This window comes from Nerophis ophidion, linkage group LG06 (genome assembly GCF_033978795.1).
Source record: "Nerophis ophidion isolate RoL-2023_Sa linkage group LG06, RoL_Noph_v1.0, whole genome shotgun sequence".
Lineage (NCBI taxonomy): Eukaryota > Metazoa > Chordata > Actinopteri > Syngnathiformes > Syngnathidae > Nerophis > Nerophis ophidion.
The window spans coordinates 6,600,312-6,619,720 of record NC_084616.1 but is presented as its reverse complement, the minus strand read 5'-3'; the positions used below and the strand labels follow the sequence as shown (position 1 = coordinate 6,619,720).

The window sequence follows — 19,409 nt, the reverse complement described above, 5'->3', positions numbered from 1 at the left end:
TATATATGTATGTATATATGTATATAAAGGTATATACAGTATAGGTATATATGTATGTATATATGTATATAAAGGTATATACAGTATAGGTATATATGTATGTATATATGTATACAAAGGTGTATACAGTATAGGTATATATGTATGTATATATGTATATAAAGGTATATACAGTATAGGTATATATGTATGTATATATGTATATAAAGGTATATACAGTATAGGTATATATGTATGTATATATGTATATAAAGGTATATACAGTATAGGTATATATGTATGTATATATGTATACAAAGGTGTATACAGTATAGGTATATATGTATGTATATATGTATATAAAGGTATATACAGTATAGGTATATATGTATGTATATATGTATATAAAGGTATATACAGTATAGGTATATATGTATGTATATATGTATATAAAGGTATATACAGTATAGGCGTAATGTGATCAAACTTTCTTGTTCTTGTCAAAAGTCTAAGTGTAAGTTACTAATACACCCCCATACCATCACACATGCTGCCTAGAACACTTTCACCCTAGAACACTTTCACCCTAGAACAGTCCCCATGCTTCATTTCCTCTTTGGTCCGGAAGACACGACGTCCACAGTTTCCCCCAAAAAAATTTGAAATGTGGACCTTGTCAGACCACAGAACACTTTCCCACTTTGCATCAGTCCATCTTAGATGTGCTCGGGCCCGGTGAATCGTTTCTGGGTGCTGTTGATAAACGGCTTTTACTTTGCATAGTGGAGTTTTAACTTGCACTTACAGATGTAGCGACCAGCTGTAGTTACTGACAGTGGGTTCCTGAAGCGTTCCTGAGCCCATGCGGTGATATCCTTTACACACCGATGTGGCTTTTCGACGCAGTACCGCCTGAGGGATCCAAGGTCACGGGCATTGCCGCTTTACGTGCGGTGTTCCAGATTCTCTGAACCATTTGGTGAAAGCCCTACATTCCTTGCAATAGCTGGTTGAGAAATGTTGAGAAAAAACTCAAGCCAATGGGATACATTGAGAAACCTTGGAGGGGACCGCAGATGGAGGCTCCTGAATCGTAATCAAATCTTGAAGTAGCCAAAGATTCCCACCTCTAGTCAAGTGTTGCATCAATGTCCCGACTTCTCAAGATCTTCTCTCTCCTTCCCCTCCAACACTTTTGTTTCGCCCGGTGTCCCATTTAATTGGATGAAGATCTTACAGTAACTTATCCTGGTTTGTTGAATCTTGTCCGTTGCTAAGTAAAACGGGCCGTTGCTAGGGACCCCGCTCTGAACAGAGGACAGCAGAGGAGGACCGCTAAGCCGGATATATGCCTTATGTTTCATTTTTACCTTCATTAACAGCATCACAAATGACTCGTAGCTCGTTACAGGGACAGTGGAGGGTCTCTGCCTTCCAAACCACCGCTGCTCAGAGCCTCCGCTGTCACTGCTCTCGTCTGGTTGTAAAAATAAAAAAAAAATAAAAAAAAGGAACTCCGTAGAAACGAAAGTCTGCGACGATAAACGTGTTTATGACAGATAAGACTACACAAGTACACCCATCCTAAGAAGTATATGATAAATGTAGACAACTTTTCCTTTTCCTTTACTTTCATACTGCAACAGTGATTGGATGTTTACTGAGGGCCGAGGGGCCTGTGGAATGTTGAATACACGCATATCGTGTGTGTCCCTTTTTCAGCGGATTTTTCCGCTAGTGCAGATAATTTCGTCAGCTTGAAGTAATTTTGTGAGTTTATTCAAATTTGCTTTCTCAAATTTTGATATGAGGGGGCAAGACATGTATTTAAGGGGGCTCTGCCCCTTCTTCTCAAGGTTGCCAAGTATGAGACGGGGTACACCCTGGACAAGTCGCCACCTCATCGCAGATAATATCATACCTTGAATTTAAAAAAAATAGCCCCAAGGGAACATTTTCTGGACTGGAAACTCCGGCCAAGTCAAAAACCTCCGCCAAAAAACACTTCTGACTGTGTGACGTCTTGTGAGGAGCATGAGCGACCTCTGCTGGACACACCTGAGAGCTGCATGCCCTCTGCACATTACTGCTTGTCTCTATTCTATGCGAAGTGAAGTGAAGTGAATTATATTTATATAGCGCTTTTCTCTAGTGACTCAAAGCGCTTTACATAGTGAAACCCAATATCTAAGTTGCATTTAAACCAGTGTGGGTGGCACTGGGAGCAGGTGGGTAAAGTGTCTTGCCCAAGGACACAACGGCAGTGACTAGGATGGCTGAAGCGGGGATCGAACCTGCAACCCTCAAGTTGCTGGCATGGCCGCTCTACCAAGCGAGCTTACCTTGCTTTTATTTTAGTCCATGATGGTGCTGCTTTACACACATTAGTTCAAGTTAAAGTACCAATGATAGTCAGCCTCTTCAGACACTTTGTCACAATATATTAATATTCCCTCCATTCTCTCCCTGAAAAAAAAAAATCAGTCCTGTGACTATTATTAGTCAAATACAAAAATTATTTAAACATGTTTTATTAGTCTTAGAACTAATATATACTCTAGCCTTTAAATAGACCTCCTTTTTAGACCAGTTGATCTGCCGCTTCTTTTCTTTCTCCTATGTCCCCCCTCTCTTGTGGAGGGGGTCCGGTCCGATGACCATGGATGAAGTACTGGCTGTCCAGAGTCGAGACCCAGGATGGACCGCTTGCCTGTGTATCAGTTGGGGACATCTCTACGCTGCTGATCCGCTTGAGATGGTTTCCTGAGGACGGGACTCTCGCTGCTGTCTTGGATCCGCTTGAACTGAACTCTCGCGGCTGTGTTGGAGCCACTATGGATTGAACTTTCACAGTATCATGTTAGACCCGCTCGACATCCATTGGTTTCGGTCCCCTAGAGAGGGGGGGGTTGCCCACATCTGAGGTCCTCTCCAAGGTTTCTCATAGTCAGCATTGTCACTGGCGTCCCACTGGATGTGAATTCTCCCTGCCCACTGGGTGTGAGTTTTCCTTGCCCTTTTGTGGGTTCTTCCGAGGATGTTGTAGTCGTAATGATTTGTGCAGTCCTTTGAGACATTTGTGATTTGGGGCTATATAAATAAACATTGATTGATTGATTGAAGAATAGGAAACGGGTGTATTTATTAAGGTGGTGAATCACAATATAGTCAAGCTGAAGCAGCAGGAAAAAAAAGGACCAAAATCATGTAAAGAAATGGTGTTTCCAAGCATGAAAAAGGAAACGAGTGTTAGAATAATCGTATTAATCGGAACTACTATTAGCATAACAACTCCTTGATATTTAATAAATAAAGTGTCGATATTTTCAGTTGGGAATCAAAATTTAGGGCATAAATATTTGGTATCGCGCTATCGATTATTCAGTTTCCCATCACTATATCCAGGACTAGACGGACTAGTTGACATCCAGACTTACTTATTCCAGGTACATTTTATATTAGTTAGTTTTTTTAATTCAAGCTACTTTTCAATTGACCAACTCGAGGGGATCTACCTCATTTATATATATCATTTATATGTATTTATTTATGAAAGAGACATTTTTGTAAACAAGTTAAATGTGTTTAATGATAATACAAGCATGTGTAACACATATAGATGTCTTTCTTTCACGAAGACAAGAATATAAGTTGGTGTATTACCTGATTCTGATGACTTGCATTGATTGAATCAGACAGTAATGATGATAACGCCCACATTTCAAATGGAGGAGAAAAAAAGTTGTCCTTTCTGTACGATACCACATGAAAGTGGTTGGTTTTTGGCATCTAATTCATCCAGCTTCCATACACTTTACAAGAAAAACATTGGCGGCAAATTCCGTAGCTTGCTTGATTGACATTCACGGCACCCGAGGGTCCTTGTGAGATGACGCTGGCTGCTGCCAGTTCATTATTATGAAAAAATGACAGAGAGGAAGGCGAGAAACACTTTTTATTTCAACAGACTTTCGCGCCGTCAAAACTCTAAAGGCCGACTGCACATTTCCTATCTTCACAATAAAAGCCCTGCTTCATGCTGCCTGCGCTAACAAAATAAGAGTCTCGGAAAGCTTTCTGAGGGATCGCTTGTTCACGCCAGTTTTCCGAGACTCTGTATTTCACAAGCACGCTGGTCTGGCTCATGCCGGACAACCCAGGTTAGAATCCTTGGCGGAACAGAAATGCAGGGACCGAACCATCCTCTCATGTCCTTAAATGTCCATCAAATATTGAACTAAACTAAGAATCTTACTCTTGATTTTCGTGGTATTCAAAAGCTATATGTCTAATGTTATGAAATGGGTGTGTTCATTCTAAAGACTATTATCTAGTCAGATCTACCTCATTTATATATATAATTTATATTTATTTATTTATGAAAGAGACATTTTTGTAAACAAGTTAAAATGTGTTTAATGATAATACAAGCATGTGTAACACATATAGATGTCTTTCTTTCACCAAGACAAGAATATAAGTTGCTGTATTACCTGATTCTGATGACTTGCATTGATTGGAATCAGACAGTAATGATGATAACGCCCACATTTTCAAATGGAGGAGAAAAAAAGTTGTCCTTTCTGTACAAAACCACATTACAGTGGTTGGTTTTTGGCATCTAATTCATCCAGCTTCCATACACTTGACAAGAAAAACATTGGCGGCAAATTCCGTAGCTTGCTTGATTGACATTCACGCACCCGAGGGTCTTGTGAGATGACGCTGGCTGCTGCCAGTTCATTATTATGAAAAAATGACAGAGAGGAAGGCGGGAAACACTTTTTATTTCAACAGACTTTCGCGCCGTCCCTTCCGTCAAAACTCTAAAGGCCGACTGCACATTTCCTATCTTCACAATAAAAGCCCTGCTTCATGCTGCCTGCGCTAACAAAATAAGAGTCTGGGAAAGCTGGCGTGCACAAGTGATGTGCACGCCAGCTTTCTGAGGGATCGCTTGTGCACGCCAGTCTTCCGAGACTCTGTATTTAGTTAGCGCAGGCAGCATGAAGCAGGGGCTTTTATTGTGAAGATAGGAAACGTGCAGTCGGCCTTTAGAGTTTTGACGGAAAGGACGGCGCGAGAGTCTGTTGAAATAAAAAGTGTTTCTCGCCTTCCTCTCGGTCATATTTTCATAATAATGATCTTGCAGCAGCCAGCGTCATCTCACAAGACCCTCCGGTACCGTGAATGTCATTTAAGTGACGTCTTGGTGAAGATTGATGATCACTCATTTTTAGGTCTATTTTTTTTAAAGCCCGGCTGGAGATGGACTGACACACCACCCCCCGCGGTCGACTGGTAGCTCGCGATCGACGTAATGGGCACCCCTGCTGTAAAGAACAGTGGACAAATAAATCATAAACAATCAACATTACCATAGTAAGTATACAAATATTAAATACATAAATCATTTGTCTAAAAAAAAATTAAAAAAGGGTTGAAGATGTTGATCATAATTCTTGTTGTGTGTACTTTGTGAACACTTGTACTTCAACGGTCTCTTAGGTGACTCATACTGGTTTCTTTGCTTAATCCGTTCCATCGTTTGATTCCACATACTAAAGGTTTTAAATGTTGGACGAGCAGACATGTTTTAAATTCTCCTCTTTTGCTGAGAAGAATTGTTGTACATTCTTGGCTAGCAGGTTATAGTTTGCTCTGTACATCATTGACATGTTTGCAAATGCACCAATTCGTCGAATTTCAATAACTGTGATTTAATAAATAAAAGGTTTGTATGTTCTCTATGTCCAACATCATGCATTAGTATAATTAACACAGTTAGTGAATGAAGCGCACATTTGTAGTTGTTTCTACATTATAAGTCCAATATGTAGAGAGTATAAAGTGATTTTTGTTCCAGAACATGTTTTACTTGATTCATTATTGACGTCTTTCTTGCTATTTTAAGTTGTATATTTTTGACATGAATCTAATCTCGCGATACTAGCCGCCTGTGCGTGCGTTAAACTCCGCCAGCCTCGCGATAACTTCCATGGAAACCCATGACGTCATCCGGCTGCGGCCTCGACGCCGTGACGCACACAAATAAGAGTCTTTCAACATCAACATGTCACCTTTGACTTGTCCGCTTGTTCGCCACGACGTCTCGAACACGTGTAAAGCCAACACACCGCGCATGTTTTAACAACCCCGGCGGTGGAAAAAAAATAAATCCGAACATTTATTTTGTGGGTTGAAAGTTGAAAGGGCGAAGCCGGAAGTGGTCATCCTCCCCCTGCGATTCACTCCTGTTTCCGCAAACAAGTGCGAGTCCTGCCTTCCTGGTGTCCTGCAAGTCCTGCATCAAGTCCTCCTGCTCCAAGTCCTGCTCAAAGTCCTCCTGGCCTCCATGTCTTCACCCCCGGCCGTCTGTCTGCTGCTTGCCATTGCCTCACTGAGCGCCCACATGACGGCCAACAGCCGCTGTTCCGTGGCCGAGCCTCCGGGCCTGGACACCCAGCGGCGGGAGATCGAGTGTCTGCTGCGGGATTGTCAGCTCCGCGCCGGGGACACTTGGTGAGAGCAAGCCGCGCGCCGTCCACGTCTTCCCACCGGACCGACCGACCGACCAGCCGCCCGCCGCCTTCTCCACGCGCTTCTTCCGCCGGGCTTCTTCGCTCCTCACCTCCAGCATGTCTGCTAATGCTAGCACTTTGATTTCATCAGCACTCCTATTCCCTTTTACTGACACCCGCACTCCTATTCCCTATTTACTGACACTAAGTCTTATTCCCCTTTTACTGACACTAAGTCCTATTCCCTTTTTACTGACACCCGCACTCCTATTCCCTATTTACTGACACTAAGTCTTATTCCCCTTTTACTGACACTAAGTCCTATTCCCTTTTTTACCGACACCCGCACTCCTATTCCCTTTTTACTGACACCAAGTCCTATTCCCCTTTTACCGACACTAAGTTCCCCTTTTACCAACACCCGCACTCCTATTCCCCTTTTACTGCCACCAAGTCCTATTCCCCTTTTACCGACACCAAGTCCTATTCCCCTTTTACCGACACCAAGTCCTATTCCCCTTTTACCGACACCAGCACTCCTATTCCCCTTTTACTGCCACCAAGTCCTATTCCCCTTTTACCGACACCAAGTCCTATTCCCCTTTTACCGACACCCGCACTCCTTTAACCGACACTCGCACTCCTATTCCCCTTTTACTGCCACCAAGTCCTATTCCCCTTTTACCGACACCAAGTCCTATTCCCCTTTTACCGACACCAGCACTCCTATTCCCCTTTTACTGCCAACAAGTCCTATTCCCCTTTTACCGACACCAAGTCCTATTCCCCTTTTACCGACACCCGCACTCCTTTAACCGACACTCGCACTCCTATTCCCCTTTTACCGACACCAAGTCTTATTCCCCTTTTACCGACACCCGCACTCCTATTCCCTTTTTACTGCCACCAAGTCCTATTCCCCTTTTACTGACACCCGCGCTCCTATTCCCCTTTTACCGACACCCGCACTCCTATTCCCCTTTTACCGACACCAAGTCCTATTCCCCTTTTACCGACACCCGCACTCCTATTCCCCTTTTACAGCCACCAAGTCCTATTCCCCATTTACTGACACCCGCGCTCCTATTCCCCTTTTACTGCCACCAAGTTCTATTCCCCTTTTACTGCCACCGAGTCCTAGCTCTAACGCTTCCATTCTCCCTACAGTCATGTTATTCCACTTCTAATGCTACAATGATCCATACTTCTACAATGATCCATACTTCCATGTTACTCCACCTCTAGCACCTCCATTCTCCCTAGTCATGTTATTCCACTTCTAATGCTACCATGATCCATACTTACATGTTATTCCACCTCTAGCACCTCCATTCTCCCTACAGTCTTGTTATTCCACATGTAATGCTACCATGATCCATACTTCCATGTTATTCCACCTCTAGCACCTCCATTCTCCGTACAGTCATGTTATTCCACTTGTAATGCTACCACGATCCACATTTACATGTATTTCCACTTCTAACGCCACTGTTCTTCATATATCAATGTTATTCCACTTGTAATGCTAAAATGATCCATATTTACATGTTATTCCACTCCTAACGCCTCCGTTCTATATACAGTCATGTTATTCGACTTGTAATGTTACCATGATCCATACTTCCATGTTATTCCACCTCTAGCACCTCCATTCTCCCTACAGTCATGTTATTCCACTTCTAATGCTACAATGATCCATACTTACATGTTATTCCACCTCTAGCACCTCCATTCTCCCTACAGTCATGTTATTCCACTTCTAATGCTACCATGATCCATACTTACATGTTATTCCACCTTTACCACCTCCATTCTCCCTACAGTCATGTTATTCCACTTGTAATGCTACCATGATCCATACTTCCATGTTATTCCACCTCTAGCACCTCCATTCTCCGTACAGTCATGTTATTCCACTTGTAATTCTACCACGATCCATATTTACATGTAAATCCACTTCTAACACCACTGTTTTTCATAAATCAATGTTATTCCATTTGTAATGCCAAAATGATCCATATTTACATGTTATTCCACTCCTAACGCCTCCGTTCTCTATACAGTCATGTTATTCGACTTGTAATGTTACCATGATCCATATTTGCTTTTAATTCCACTTCTAACGCCACCGTTCTCCATATATTCATGTTATTCTACTTGTAATGCTACCATGATCCATATTTACATGTTATGCCACTTTTAATGTTACCATGCCCCATATTTTTACATGTAATTCCACTTCTAATGCCCTCATTCTCCGTACAGTCATGTTATTCCACTTGTAATTCTACCACGATCCACATTTACATGTAATTCCACTTCTAACACCACTGTTTTTCATATATCAATGTTATTCCATTTGTAATGCCAAAATGATCCATATTTACATGTTATTCCACTCCTAACGCCTCCGTTCTCTATACAGTCATGTTATTCGACTTGTAATGTTACCATGATCCATATTTGCATTTAATTCCACTTCTAACGCCACCGTTCTCCATATGTTCATGTTATTCTACTTGTAATGCTACCATGATCCATATTTACATGTTATGCCACTTTTAATGTTACCATGCCTCATATTTCTACATGTAATTCCACTTCTAATGCCCTCATTCTCCGTACAGTCATGTTATTCCACTTGTAATTCTACCACGATCCACATGTACATGTAATTCCACTTCTAACACCACTGTTTTTTATATATCAACGTTATTCCATTTGTAATGCCAAAATGATCCATATTTACATGTTATTCCACTCCTAACGCCTCCGTTCTCTATACAGTCATGTTATTCGACTTGTAATGTTACCATGATCCATATTTGCATTTAATTCCACTTCTAACGCCACCGTTCTCCATATATTCATGTTATTCTACTTGTAATGCTACCATGATCCATATTTACATTTACATGTTATGCCACTTTTAATGTTACCATGCCCCATATTTTTACATGTAATTCCACTTCTAATGCCCTCATTCTCCGTACAGTCATGTTATTCCACTTGTAATTCTACCACGATCCACATGTACATGTAATTCCACTTCTAACGCCACTGTTTTTCATATATCAATGTTATTCCATTTGTAATGGCAAAATGATCCATATTTACATGTTATTCCACTCCTAACGCCTCCGTTCTATATACAGTCATGTTATTCGACTTCTAATGTTACCATGATCCATATTTGCATTTAATTCCACTTCTAATGCCACCGTTCTCCATATATTCATGTTATTCTACTTGTAATGCTACCATGATCCATATTTACATGTTATGCCACTTTTAATGTTACCATGCCCCATATTTTTACATGTAATTCCACTTCTAATGCCCTCATTCTCCGTACAGTCATGTTATTCCACTTGTAATTCTACCACAATCCACATTTACATGTAATTCCACTTGTAACACCACTGTTTTTCATGTATCAATGTTATTCCATTTGTAATGCCAAAATGATCCATATTTACATGTTATTCCACTCCTAACGCCTCCGTTCTCTATACAGTCATGTTATTCGACTTCTAATGTTACCATGATCCATATTTGCTTTTAATTCCACTTCTAACGCCACCGTTCTCCATATATTCATGTTATTCTACTTGTAATGCTACCATGATCCATATTTACATGTTATGCCACTTTTAATGTTACCATGCCCCATATTTTTACATGTAATTCCACTTCTAATGCCCTCATTCTCCGTACAGTCATGTTATTCCACTTGTAATTCTACCACGATCCACATTTACATGTAATTCCACTTCTAACACCACTGTTTTTCATATATCAATGTTATTCCATTTGTAATGCCAAAATGATCCATATTTACATGTTATTCCACTCCTAACGCCTCCGTTCTCTATACAGTCATGTTATTCGACTTGTAATGGTACCATGATCCATATTTGCATTTAATTCCACTTCTAACGCCACCGTTCTCCATATATTCATCTTATTCTACTTGTAATGCTACCATGATCCATATTTACATTTACATGTTATGCCACTTTTAATGTTACCATGCCCCATATTTTTACATGTAATTCCACTTCTAATGCCCTCATTCTCCGTACAGTCATGTTATTCCACTTGTAATTCTACCACGATCCACATGTACATGTAATTCCACTTCTAACACCACTGTTTTTCATATATCAATGTTATTCCATTTGTAATGCCAAAATGATCCATATTTACATGTTATTCCACTCCTAACGCCTCCGTTCTATATACAGTCATGTTATTCGACTTCTAATGTTACCATGATCCATATTTGCATTTAATTCCACTTCTAATGCCACCGTTCTCCATATATTCATGTTATTCTACTTGTAATGCTACCATGATCCATATTTACATGTTATGCCACTTTTAATGTTACCATGCCCCATATTTTTACATGTAATTCCACTTCTAATGCCACCATTCTCCATGGATTCATGTTACTCCACATTTAATGCTATCATGATCCATATCTACATGCTATTCTACTTCCAACACCACCATTCTTCATATATTCATGTGTGGTCAATATTATTCTACTTCTAATGCCACAATGCTCCAAAAGTACACGTTATTCCACTTGTTATGCCTATATGGTCCATGTAATCCACTTTTAATGCCACCATAATCAATATTTCCAGTTTATGCTACTTCTATTGCCACCATGATCAATATTTCCAGTCCTTTCACTTCTAATGCCGATATAATTCATGTATTCATGTGATTCCACTTTGAATGCCACCGTGCTCCACATATTCATGTTATTCCACTTCTAATGCCACAATAAGCCATATTTACATTTTATTCCACTTTGAATGCCACCACACTGAAGAGGCAGGAATGTTAAACCCACTCAAAGCTTGACTGTAGTAATCAATGTTTATTTTGAAGTGGCAATAAGTGTGCAGGTACATCCAGTGCTTCATTGAAGTATACATACAAACATACACTTATAATGTTCACTTAAGTGTCTTTCAACTTTTACTTACAGTGTCCTCCACAATGGACATGTACATATTCTGGAATATGCCCTTTCTAAGAAAAAAGGTAACCAACCATTTAACTTTTAATATAGTGAATACCTCCATAAAAACGGAAACGTTGGAAACCACATTGGGTGCGCTTTGCTATGCAGAACGCTGACTTTCTTACCTGCGCCAAAGAGCTAATGTCTCTTGCCAGGGTTTGTTTGTCTGTTAGCAACATAACTCAAAAAGTTCAGGACAGTTTTTGGTGAAATGTCCGAAAACAACCATTCCTCTCATCGACTGCGAACGCACTCCACTTCCTGCTGACGGCGTTCCACGTCCCCACCTGGCCGTAGTTTATGCTCAGACCCGCCCACAACGTTGAAGTGTCAGAAAAGAACCACACACCAGGTTTTTGTTTGATACCACGTCACAGGTGCTCAGAGACTATAGGGTATGGGACTGTCTGATTGTGGCGGTCAACACCCTGTATGATCAGTGTCAGAACTTAGTCCACTCCCTGTATGATCAGTGTCAGAACTTAGTCCACTCCCTGTATGATCAGTGTAGGAACTTAGTCCACTGCCTGTATGATCAGTGTCAGAACTTAGTCCACTCCCTGTATGATCGGTGTCAAAACTTAGTCCACTCACTGTATGATCAGTGTCAGAACTTAGTCCACTGCCTGTATGATCAGTATCAGAACTTAGTCCACTCACTGTATGATCAGTGTCAGAACTTAGTCCACTCCCTGCATGATCAGTATCAGAACTTAGTCCTCTCCCTGTACGATCAGTATCAGAACTTAGTCCACTCCCTGTATGATCAGTGTCAGAACTTAGTCCACTCCCTGTATGATCGGTGTCAGAACTTAGTCCACTCCCTGTATGATCGGTGTCAGAACTTAGTCCACTCCCTGTATGATCGGTGTCAGAACTTAGTCCACTCCCTGTATGATCGGTGTCAGAACTTAGTCCACTCCCTGTATGATCGGTGTCAGAACTTAGTCCACTCCCTGTATGATCAGTATCAGAACTTGGTCCACTCCCTGTATGATCAGTGTCAGAAGTTAGTCCACTCCCTGTATGATCAGTGTCAGAACTTAGTCCACACCCTGTATGATCAGTGTCAGAACTTAGTCCACTCCCTGTATGATCAGTGTCAGAACTTAGTCCACTCCCTGTATGATCGGTGTCAGAACTTAGTCCACTCACTGTATGACCAGTGTCAGAACTTAGTCCACTCTCTGTATGATCAGTATCAGAACTTAGTCCACTCCCTGTATGATCGGTGTCAGAACTTAGTCCACTCCCTGTATGATCGGTGTCAGAACTTAGTCCACTCCCTGTATGATCAGTGTCAGAACTTAGTCCACTCACTGTATGATCAGTGTCAGAACTTGGGCCACTCCCTGTATGATCAGTGTCAGAACTTGGTCCACTCCCTGTATGATCAGTGTCAGAACTTGACCCACTCCCTGTATGATCAGTGTCAGAACTTGGTCCACTCCCTGTATGATCAGTGTCAGAACTTAGTCCACTCCCTATATGATCAGTGTAGGAACTTAGTCCACTCCCTGTATGATCAGTATCAGAACTTAGTCCACTCCCTGTATGATCGGTGTCAGGACTTAGTCCACTCCCTGTATGATCAGTGTCAGAACTTGGGCCACTCCCTGTATGATCGGTGTCAAAACTTAGTCCACTCCCTGTATGATCAGTGTCAGAACTTGGGCCACACCCTGTATGATCAGTATCAGAACTTAGTCCACTCCCTGTATGATCAGTATCAGAACTTAGTCCACTCCCTGTATGATCAGTGTCAGAACTTAGTCCACTCCCTGTATGATCTGTGTCAGAACTTAGTCCACTCCCTGTATGATCAGTGTAGGAACTTAGTCCACTCCCTGTATGATCAGTGTCAGAACTTAGTCCACTCCCAGTATGATCAGTGTCAGAACTTAGTCCTCTCCCTGTACGATCAGTATCAGAACTTGGTCCACTCCCTGTATGATCAGTGTCAGAACTTAGTCCACTCCCTGTATGATCAGTGTCAGAAGTTAGTCCACACCCTGTATGATCAGTGTCAGAACTTAGTCCAGTCCCTGTATGATCAGTGTCAGAACTTAGTCCAGTCCCTGTATGATCAGTGTCAGAACTTAGTCCACTCCCTGTATGATCAGTGTCAGAGCTCGGTCCACTCCCTGTTTGATCGGTGTCAGAACTTAGGTGTTTAGGGCACGTCAGACCGGTAGGAGGCCACGGGGAAGACCCAGGACACGTTGGGAAGACTATGTCTCCCGGTTGGCCTGGGAACGCCTCGGGATTCCCCGGGAAGAGCTGGACCAAGTGGCTGGGGAGAGGGAAGTCTGGGCTTCCCTGCTTCGGCTGCTGCCCCCGCGACCCGACCTCGGATAAGTGTAAGATAGATGGATAGACCACGTCAGTATCTCCAAAACCATTATGCCTCTAACGATGTCCATGCACATTTGGACCAGAGCACTTGTCACGAAGACCACAAGGAAGTGTTTGAAATGTAGAAAGTCAGTTCTAAATGTGCAGCATTATAGGTCTCATCAAATTGGAAGGTTTTCTTGTCAAATGTAAAGTTTCCCGTGAAGTTCCATGGTCTATGTTTTAGGTATGTGGTGGAGCATCGCTGGTACGAGCAGTGGAAGGAGTTTGTGGAGAGCGGCGACCAGAACTCCTCATTGTGTCCCGGTCAGATCAACAACACCCAGCTGTTCGAGGGTCAGTACATTTATATACATTTCATGTCCGGTCTCACAGGACACGTAATTGTTCTGGGGGCCACAGTCTTCACGCCAAGGTCTAACAACCTTAAGTATGTTTGATGTAGTCTATAATGACTAAATCAATGTCATCAAATGGATCATCTAGTCAGGACACAAGTTGTAGATCCCAGCAGAAACATCATCTCTGTGTCCACGGTCAATAAGCCTCACGACTATTCGGCTCCCAAGCCTGAACCACATCTCTCCTGCGCAGATCTGGACTCCTACCACCTAAAGGAGCGTCTTGTGGAGAACGAGGACTTTGTCCTGGTGCCGGCCCAGGTCTGGCACAAACTCCTGGCCTGGTATGGCATGGTGAAGGAGCAGCCGCCGCTGGAGCGCAAGGTGAAGGCGACTTTGCAATATCTCCTTCAGGGGCCGTTCGAAACATGGGAGAATAATCGTAAAACCTTGTTGGTCATGTAATCAAACTGCTACTTTTCGATGTCACCTCAACAGTTATTGGAGAAATAATGGACAGGCTCGGCAAAATTAAAAACAATATTTTCAATAAAATTAGGCTATGAAAAGTCGTTTTTTCCCCTAAATGGCAGACATTATGTTCTCAGTTTGTAGATACTTCTTATAACATCAAAGCCTGAGAAGCTAGAAGAATGTTATGGAAGTACACAAATCAATGGAAATTAATCAATTAGAATAATTCTAATGTGTTGCTTTGTATCAGTTATTGTGCCAGGTCCCCGGGCCCCTCCGCAACTATGTGTCAGGTCCCCGGGCCCCTCCGCAACTATGTGTAAGGTCCCCGGGCCCCTCCGCAACTATGTGTCAGGTCCCCGGGCCCCTCCGCAACTATGTGTCAGGTCCCCGGGCCCCTCCGCAACTATGTGTCAGGTCCCCGGGCCCCTCCGCAACTATGTGTCAGGTCCCCGGGCCCCTCCACAACTATGTTCCAGGTCCCCGGGCCCCTCCACAACTATGTGTCAGGTCCCCGGGCCACTCCGCAACTATGTGTCAGGTCCCCGGGCCACTCCACAACTATGTTCCAGGTCCCCGGGCCCCTCCGCAACTATGTGTCAGGTCCCCGGGCCCCTCCGCAACTATGTGTCAGGTCCCCGGGCCCCTCCGCAACTATGTGTCAGGTCCCCGGGCCACTCCGCAACTATGTGTCAGGTCCCCGGGCCACTCCGCAACTATGTGTCAGGTCCCCGGGCCCCTCCGCAACTATGTGTCAGGTCCCCGGGCCCCTCCGCAACTATGTGTCAGGTCCCCGGGCCCCTCCGCAACTATGTGTCAGGTCCCCGGGCCCCTCCGCAACTACGTGTCAGGTCCCCGGGCCCCTCCACAACTACGTGTCAAGTCCCCGGGCCCCTCCGCAACTACGTTTCAGGTACCCGGGCCCCTCCGCAACTATGTGCCAGTTCCCCGGGCCCCTCCGCAACTATGTGCCAGGTCCCCGGGCCCCTCAGCAACTATGTGCCAGGTCCCCGGGCCCCTCCGCAACTATGTGTCAGGTCCCCGGGCCACTCCACAACTATGTTCCAGGTCCCCGGGCCCCTCCGCAACTATGTGTCAGGTCCCCGGGCCACTCCGCAACTATGTGTCAGGTCCCCGGGCCACTCCGCAACTATGTGTCAGGTCCCCGGGCCACTCCGCAACTATGTGTCAGGTCCCCGGGCCCCTCCGCAACTATGTGTCAGGTCCCCGGGCCCCTCCGCAACTATGTGTCAGGTCCCCGGGCCCCTCCGCAACTATGTGTCAGGTCCCCGGGCCCCTCCGCAACTACGTGTCAGGTCCCCGGGCCCCTCCACAACTACGTGTCAAGTCCCCGGGCCCCTCCGCAACTACGTTTCAGGTACCCGGGCCCCTCCGCAACTATGTGCCAGTTCCCCGGGCCCCTCCGCAACTATGTGCCAGGTCCCCGGGCCCCTCAGCAACTATGTGCCAGGTCCCCGGGCCCCTCCGCAACTATGTGTCAGGTCCCCGGGCCCCTCCACAACTATGTGTCAGGTCCCCGGGCCCCTCCACAACTATGTGTCAGGTCCCCGGGCCCCTCCACAACTATGTGCCAGGTCCCCGGGCCCCTCCACAACTATGTGCCAGGTCCCCGGGCCCCTCCACAACTATGTGTCAGGTCCCCGGGCCCCTCCACAACTATGTGTCAGGTGCCCGGGCCCCTCCACAACTATGTGTCAGGTCCCCGGGCCCCTCCACAACTATGTGCCAGGTCCCCGGGCCCCTCCGCAACTATGTGCCAGGTCCCCGGGCCCCTCCGCAACTATGTGCCAGGTCCCCGGGCCCCTCCGCAACTATGTGTCAGGTCCCCGGGCCCCTCCGCAACTATGTGCCAGGTCCCCGGGCCCCTCCGCAACTATGTGCCAAGTCCCCGGGCCCCTCCGCAACTATGTGCCAGGTCCCCGGGCCCCTCCACAACTATGTGTCAGGTCCCCGGGCCCCTCCACAACTATGTGTCAGGTCCCCGCGCCCCTCCACAACTATGTGTCAGGTCCCCGGGCCCCTCCACAACTATGTGCCAGGTCCCCGGGCCCCTCCACAACTATGTGCCAGGTCCCCGGGCCCCTCCGCAACTATGTGCCAGGTCCCCGGGCCCCTCCGCAACTATGTGCCAGGTCCCCGGGCCCCTCCACAACTATGTGCCAGGTCCCCGGGCCCCTCCGCAACTATGTGCCAGGTCCCCGGGCCCCTCCACAACTATGTGTCAGGTCCCCGGGCCCCTCCACAACTATGTGCCAGGTCCCCGGGCCCCTCCACAACTATGTGTCAGGTCCCCGGGCCCCTCCACAACTATGTGCCCGTTCCCCGGGCCCCTCCGCAACTATGTGTCAGGTCCCCGGGCCCCTCCACAACTATGTGTCAGGACCCCGGGCCCCTCCACAACTATGTGTCAGGTCCCCGGGCCCCTCCACAACTATGTGCCCCTCCACAACTATGTGTCAGGTCCCCGGGCCACTCCACAACTATGTGCCAGGTCCCCGGGCCCCTCCACAACTATGTGCCAGGTCCCCGGGCCCCTCCACAACTATGTGCCAGGTCCCCGGGCCCCTCCACAACTATGTGCCAGGTCCCCGGGCCCCTCCACAACCATGTGCCAGGTCCCCGGGCCCCTCCGCAACTATGTGTCAGGTCCCCGGGCCCCTCCACAACTATGTGTCAGGTCCCCGGGCCCCTCCACAACTATGTGTCAGGTCCCCGGGCCCCTCCACAACTATGTGCCCCTCCACAACTATGTGTCAGGTCCCCGGGCCACTCCACAACTATGTGTCAGGTCCCCGGGCCCCTCCACAACTATGTGTCAGGTCCCCGGGCCCCTCCACAACTATGTGTCAGGTCCCCGGGCCCCTCCACAACTATGTGTCAGGTCCCCGGGCCCCTCCACAACTATGTGCCCCTCCACAACTATGTGTCAGGTCCCCGGGCTCCTCCGCAACTATGTGTCAGGTCCCCGGGCCCCTCCACAACTATGTGTCAGGTCCCCGGGCCCCTCCACAACAATGTGCCAGGTCCCCGGGCCCCTCCGCAACTACGTGTCAGGTCCCCGGGCCCCTCCGCAACTACGTGTCAGGTCCCCGAGCCCCTCCGCAACTATGTGTCAGGTCCCCGGGCCCCTCCACAACTATGTGTCAGGTCCCCGGGCCCCTCCACAACTAAGTGCCAGGTCCCCGGGCCCCTCCACAACTATGTGCCAGGTCCCCGGCAAGTTTCACTGCAATAAGGGACTAGACCCAAGACCCAACCTCCGGGCTGATGATTTTAGCTTGTCCTGAAGAATTTGGAGCTGATCCTCCATTTTCATTGTCCCATTTAAAGCAGCAGTTCCATTGGCAGCAAAACAGACCCACAGCATAATACTGCCACCACCATGCTTGACGGTAGGCATGGTGTTCCTGGGTTTAAAGGCCTCACCTTTTCTCCTCCAAACATATCGCTGTAACCGCTACATTTGTGTTTCATCTGACATCACATGGACAAAAGCGGAGGAAAGTTCTGTGGTCAGATGGTAGTAAACAGAAGAGAAGCAATAACGCTTCCTGCACGGAGTGAGTGAATGAGTGAGTGAACGAGTGAGTGAGTGCGTGTACGTTTGGTGTTTACAAGTAATCAAAGAATAATTTAACAATTGAAAGTGTCGTTTAGTAAAATGTCAACTTGAAATAACCTACCTGGGGCGGCATAACTCGGTCGGTAGAGCGGCCGTGCCAGCAACTTGAGGGTCGCAGGTTCGATTCCCGCGTGTGCCATGCTAGTCACTGCTGTTGTGCCCTTGGGCAAGGCGCTTTACCCACCTGCTCCCAGTGCCACCCACACTGGTTTAAATGTAACTTAGATATTGGGTGTCACTCTGTAAAGCGCTTTGAGTCACTTGAGAAAAGCGCTATATAAATATAATTGACTTCAATTCACTTCACCTGGAAAAAGTATGTTTTTTAACCCCTGCAATAGATGGAAAGTAAAAATTAATTGGACAAGCCCAGTCAATAAATAAACAACGTCATTCAAATGTTCAATTTCCATTCATTGCAATTGTACAGAAAGTTTTTTTTGGATTCTCAAATGTAAAGGAAAGGTCCAACTTCCTGTGCCAAAACATGATAATGGACACTTTTAAACCATTAACAATCAATATATTATATAATCCGAAAAAGAATTGAAATAACATCGCATGATTTAACATTTTTCTACCCCTGATGAACGTTTTGTTTCTTATTCAGAACCTTATCAATCAATCAATCAATCAATGTTTACTTACATAGCCCTAAATCACTAGTGTCTCAAAGGGCTGCACAAACCACTACCACATCCTCGGTAGGCCCACATAAGGGCAAGGAAAAACTCCCACCCAGTGGGACGTCGGTGACAATGATGACTATGAGAACCTTGGAGAGGAGGAAAGCAATGGATGTCGAGCGGGTCTAACATGATACTGTGAAAGTTCAATCCATAATGGATCCAACACGGTCGCGAGAGTCCAGTTCAAAGCGGATCCATCACAGCAGCGAGAGTCCCGTTCACAGCGGAGCCAGCAGGAAACCATCCCAAGCGGAGGCGGATCAGCAGCGCAGAGATGTCCCCAGCCGATACACGGGCGAGCAGTACATGGCCACCGGATCGGACCGGACCCCCTCCACAAGGGAGAGTGGGACATAGGAGAAAAAG

The 19,409-nt window shown here is 45.9% G+C and overlaps 1 protein-coding gene across 1 annotated transcript in view; it reads left to right on the top strand.

Moving 5' to 3' along the window:
* Positions 1-6,240: 6,240 nt before the first annotated feature.
* LOC133554105 (ubiquitin carboxyl-terminal hydrolase 11-like) overlaps positions 6,241-19,409 on the top strand; it is a 58,483-nt gene continuing 45,314 nt past the window's right edge. The window contains exons 1-3 of the mRNA XM_061902511.1: positions 6,241-6,501; positions 14,123-14,232; positions 14,491-14,621. Of these exons, the coding sequence (XP_061758495.1) occupies positions 6,335-6,501; positions 14,123-14,232; positions 14,491-14,621 (408 nt within the window). The 5' untranslated portion in view covers positions 6,241-6,334. The remainder of the gene's footprint in view (positions 6,502-14,122; positions 14,233-14,490; positions 14,622-19,409) is intronic.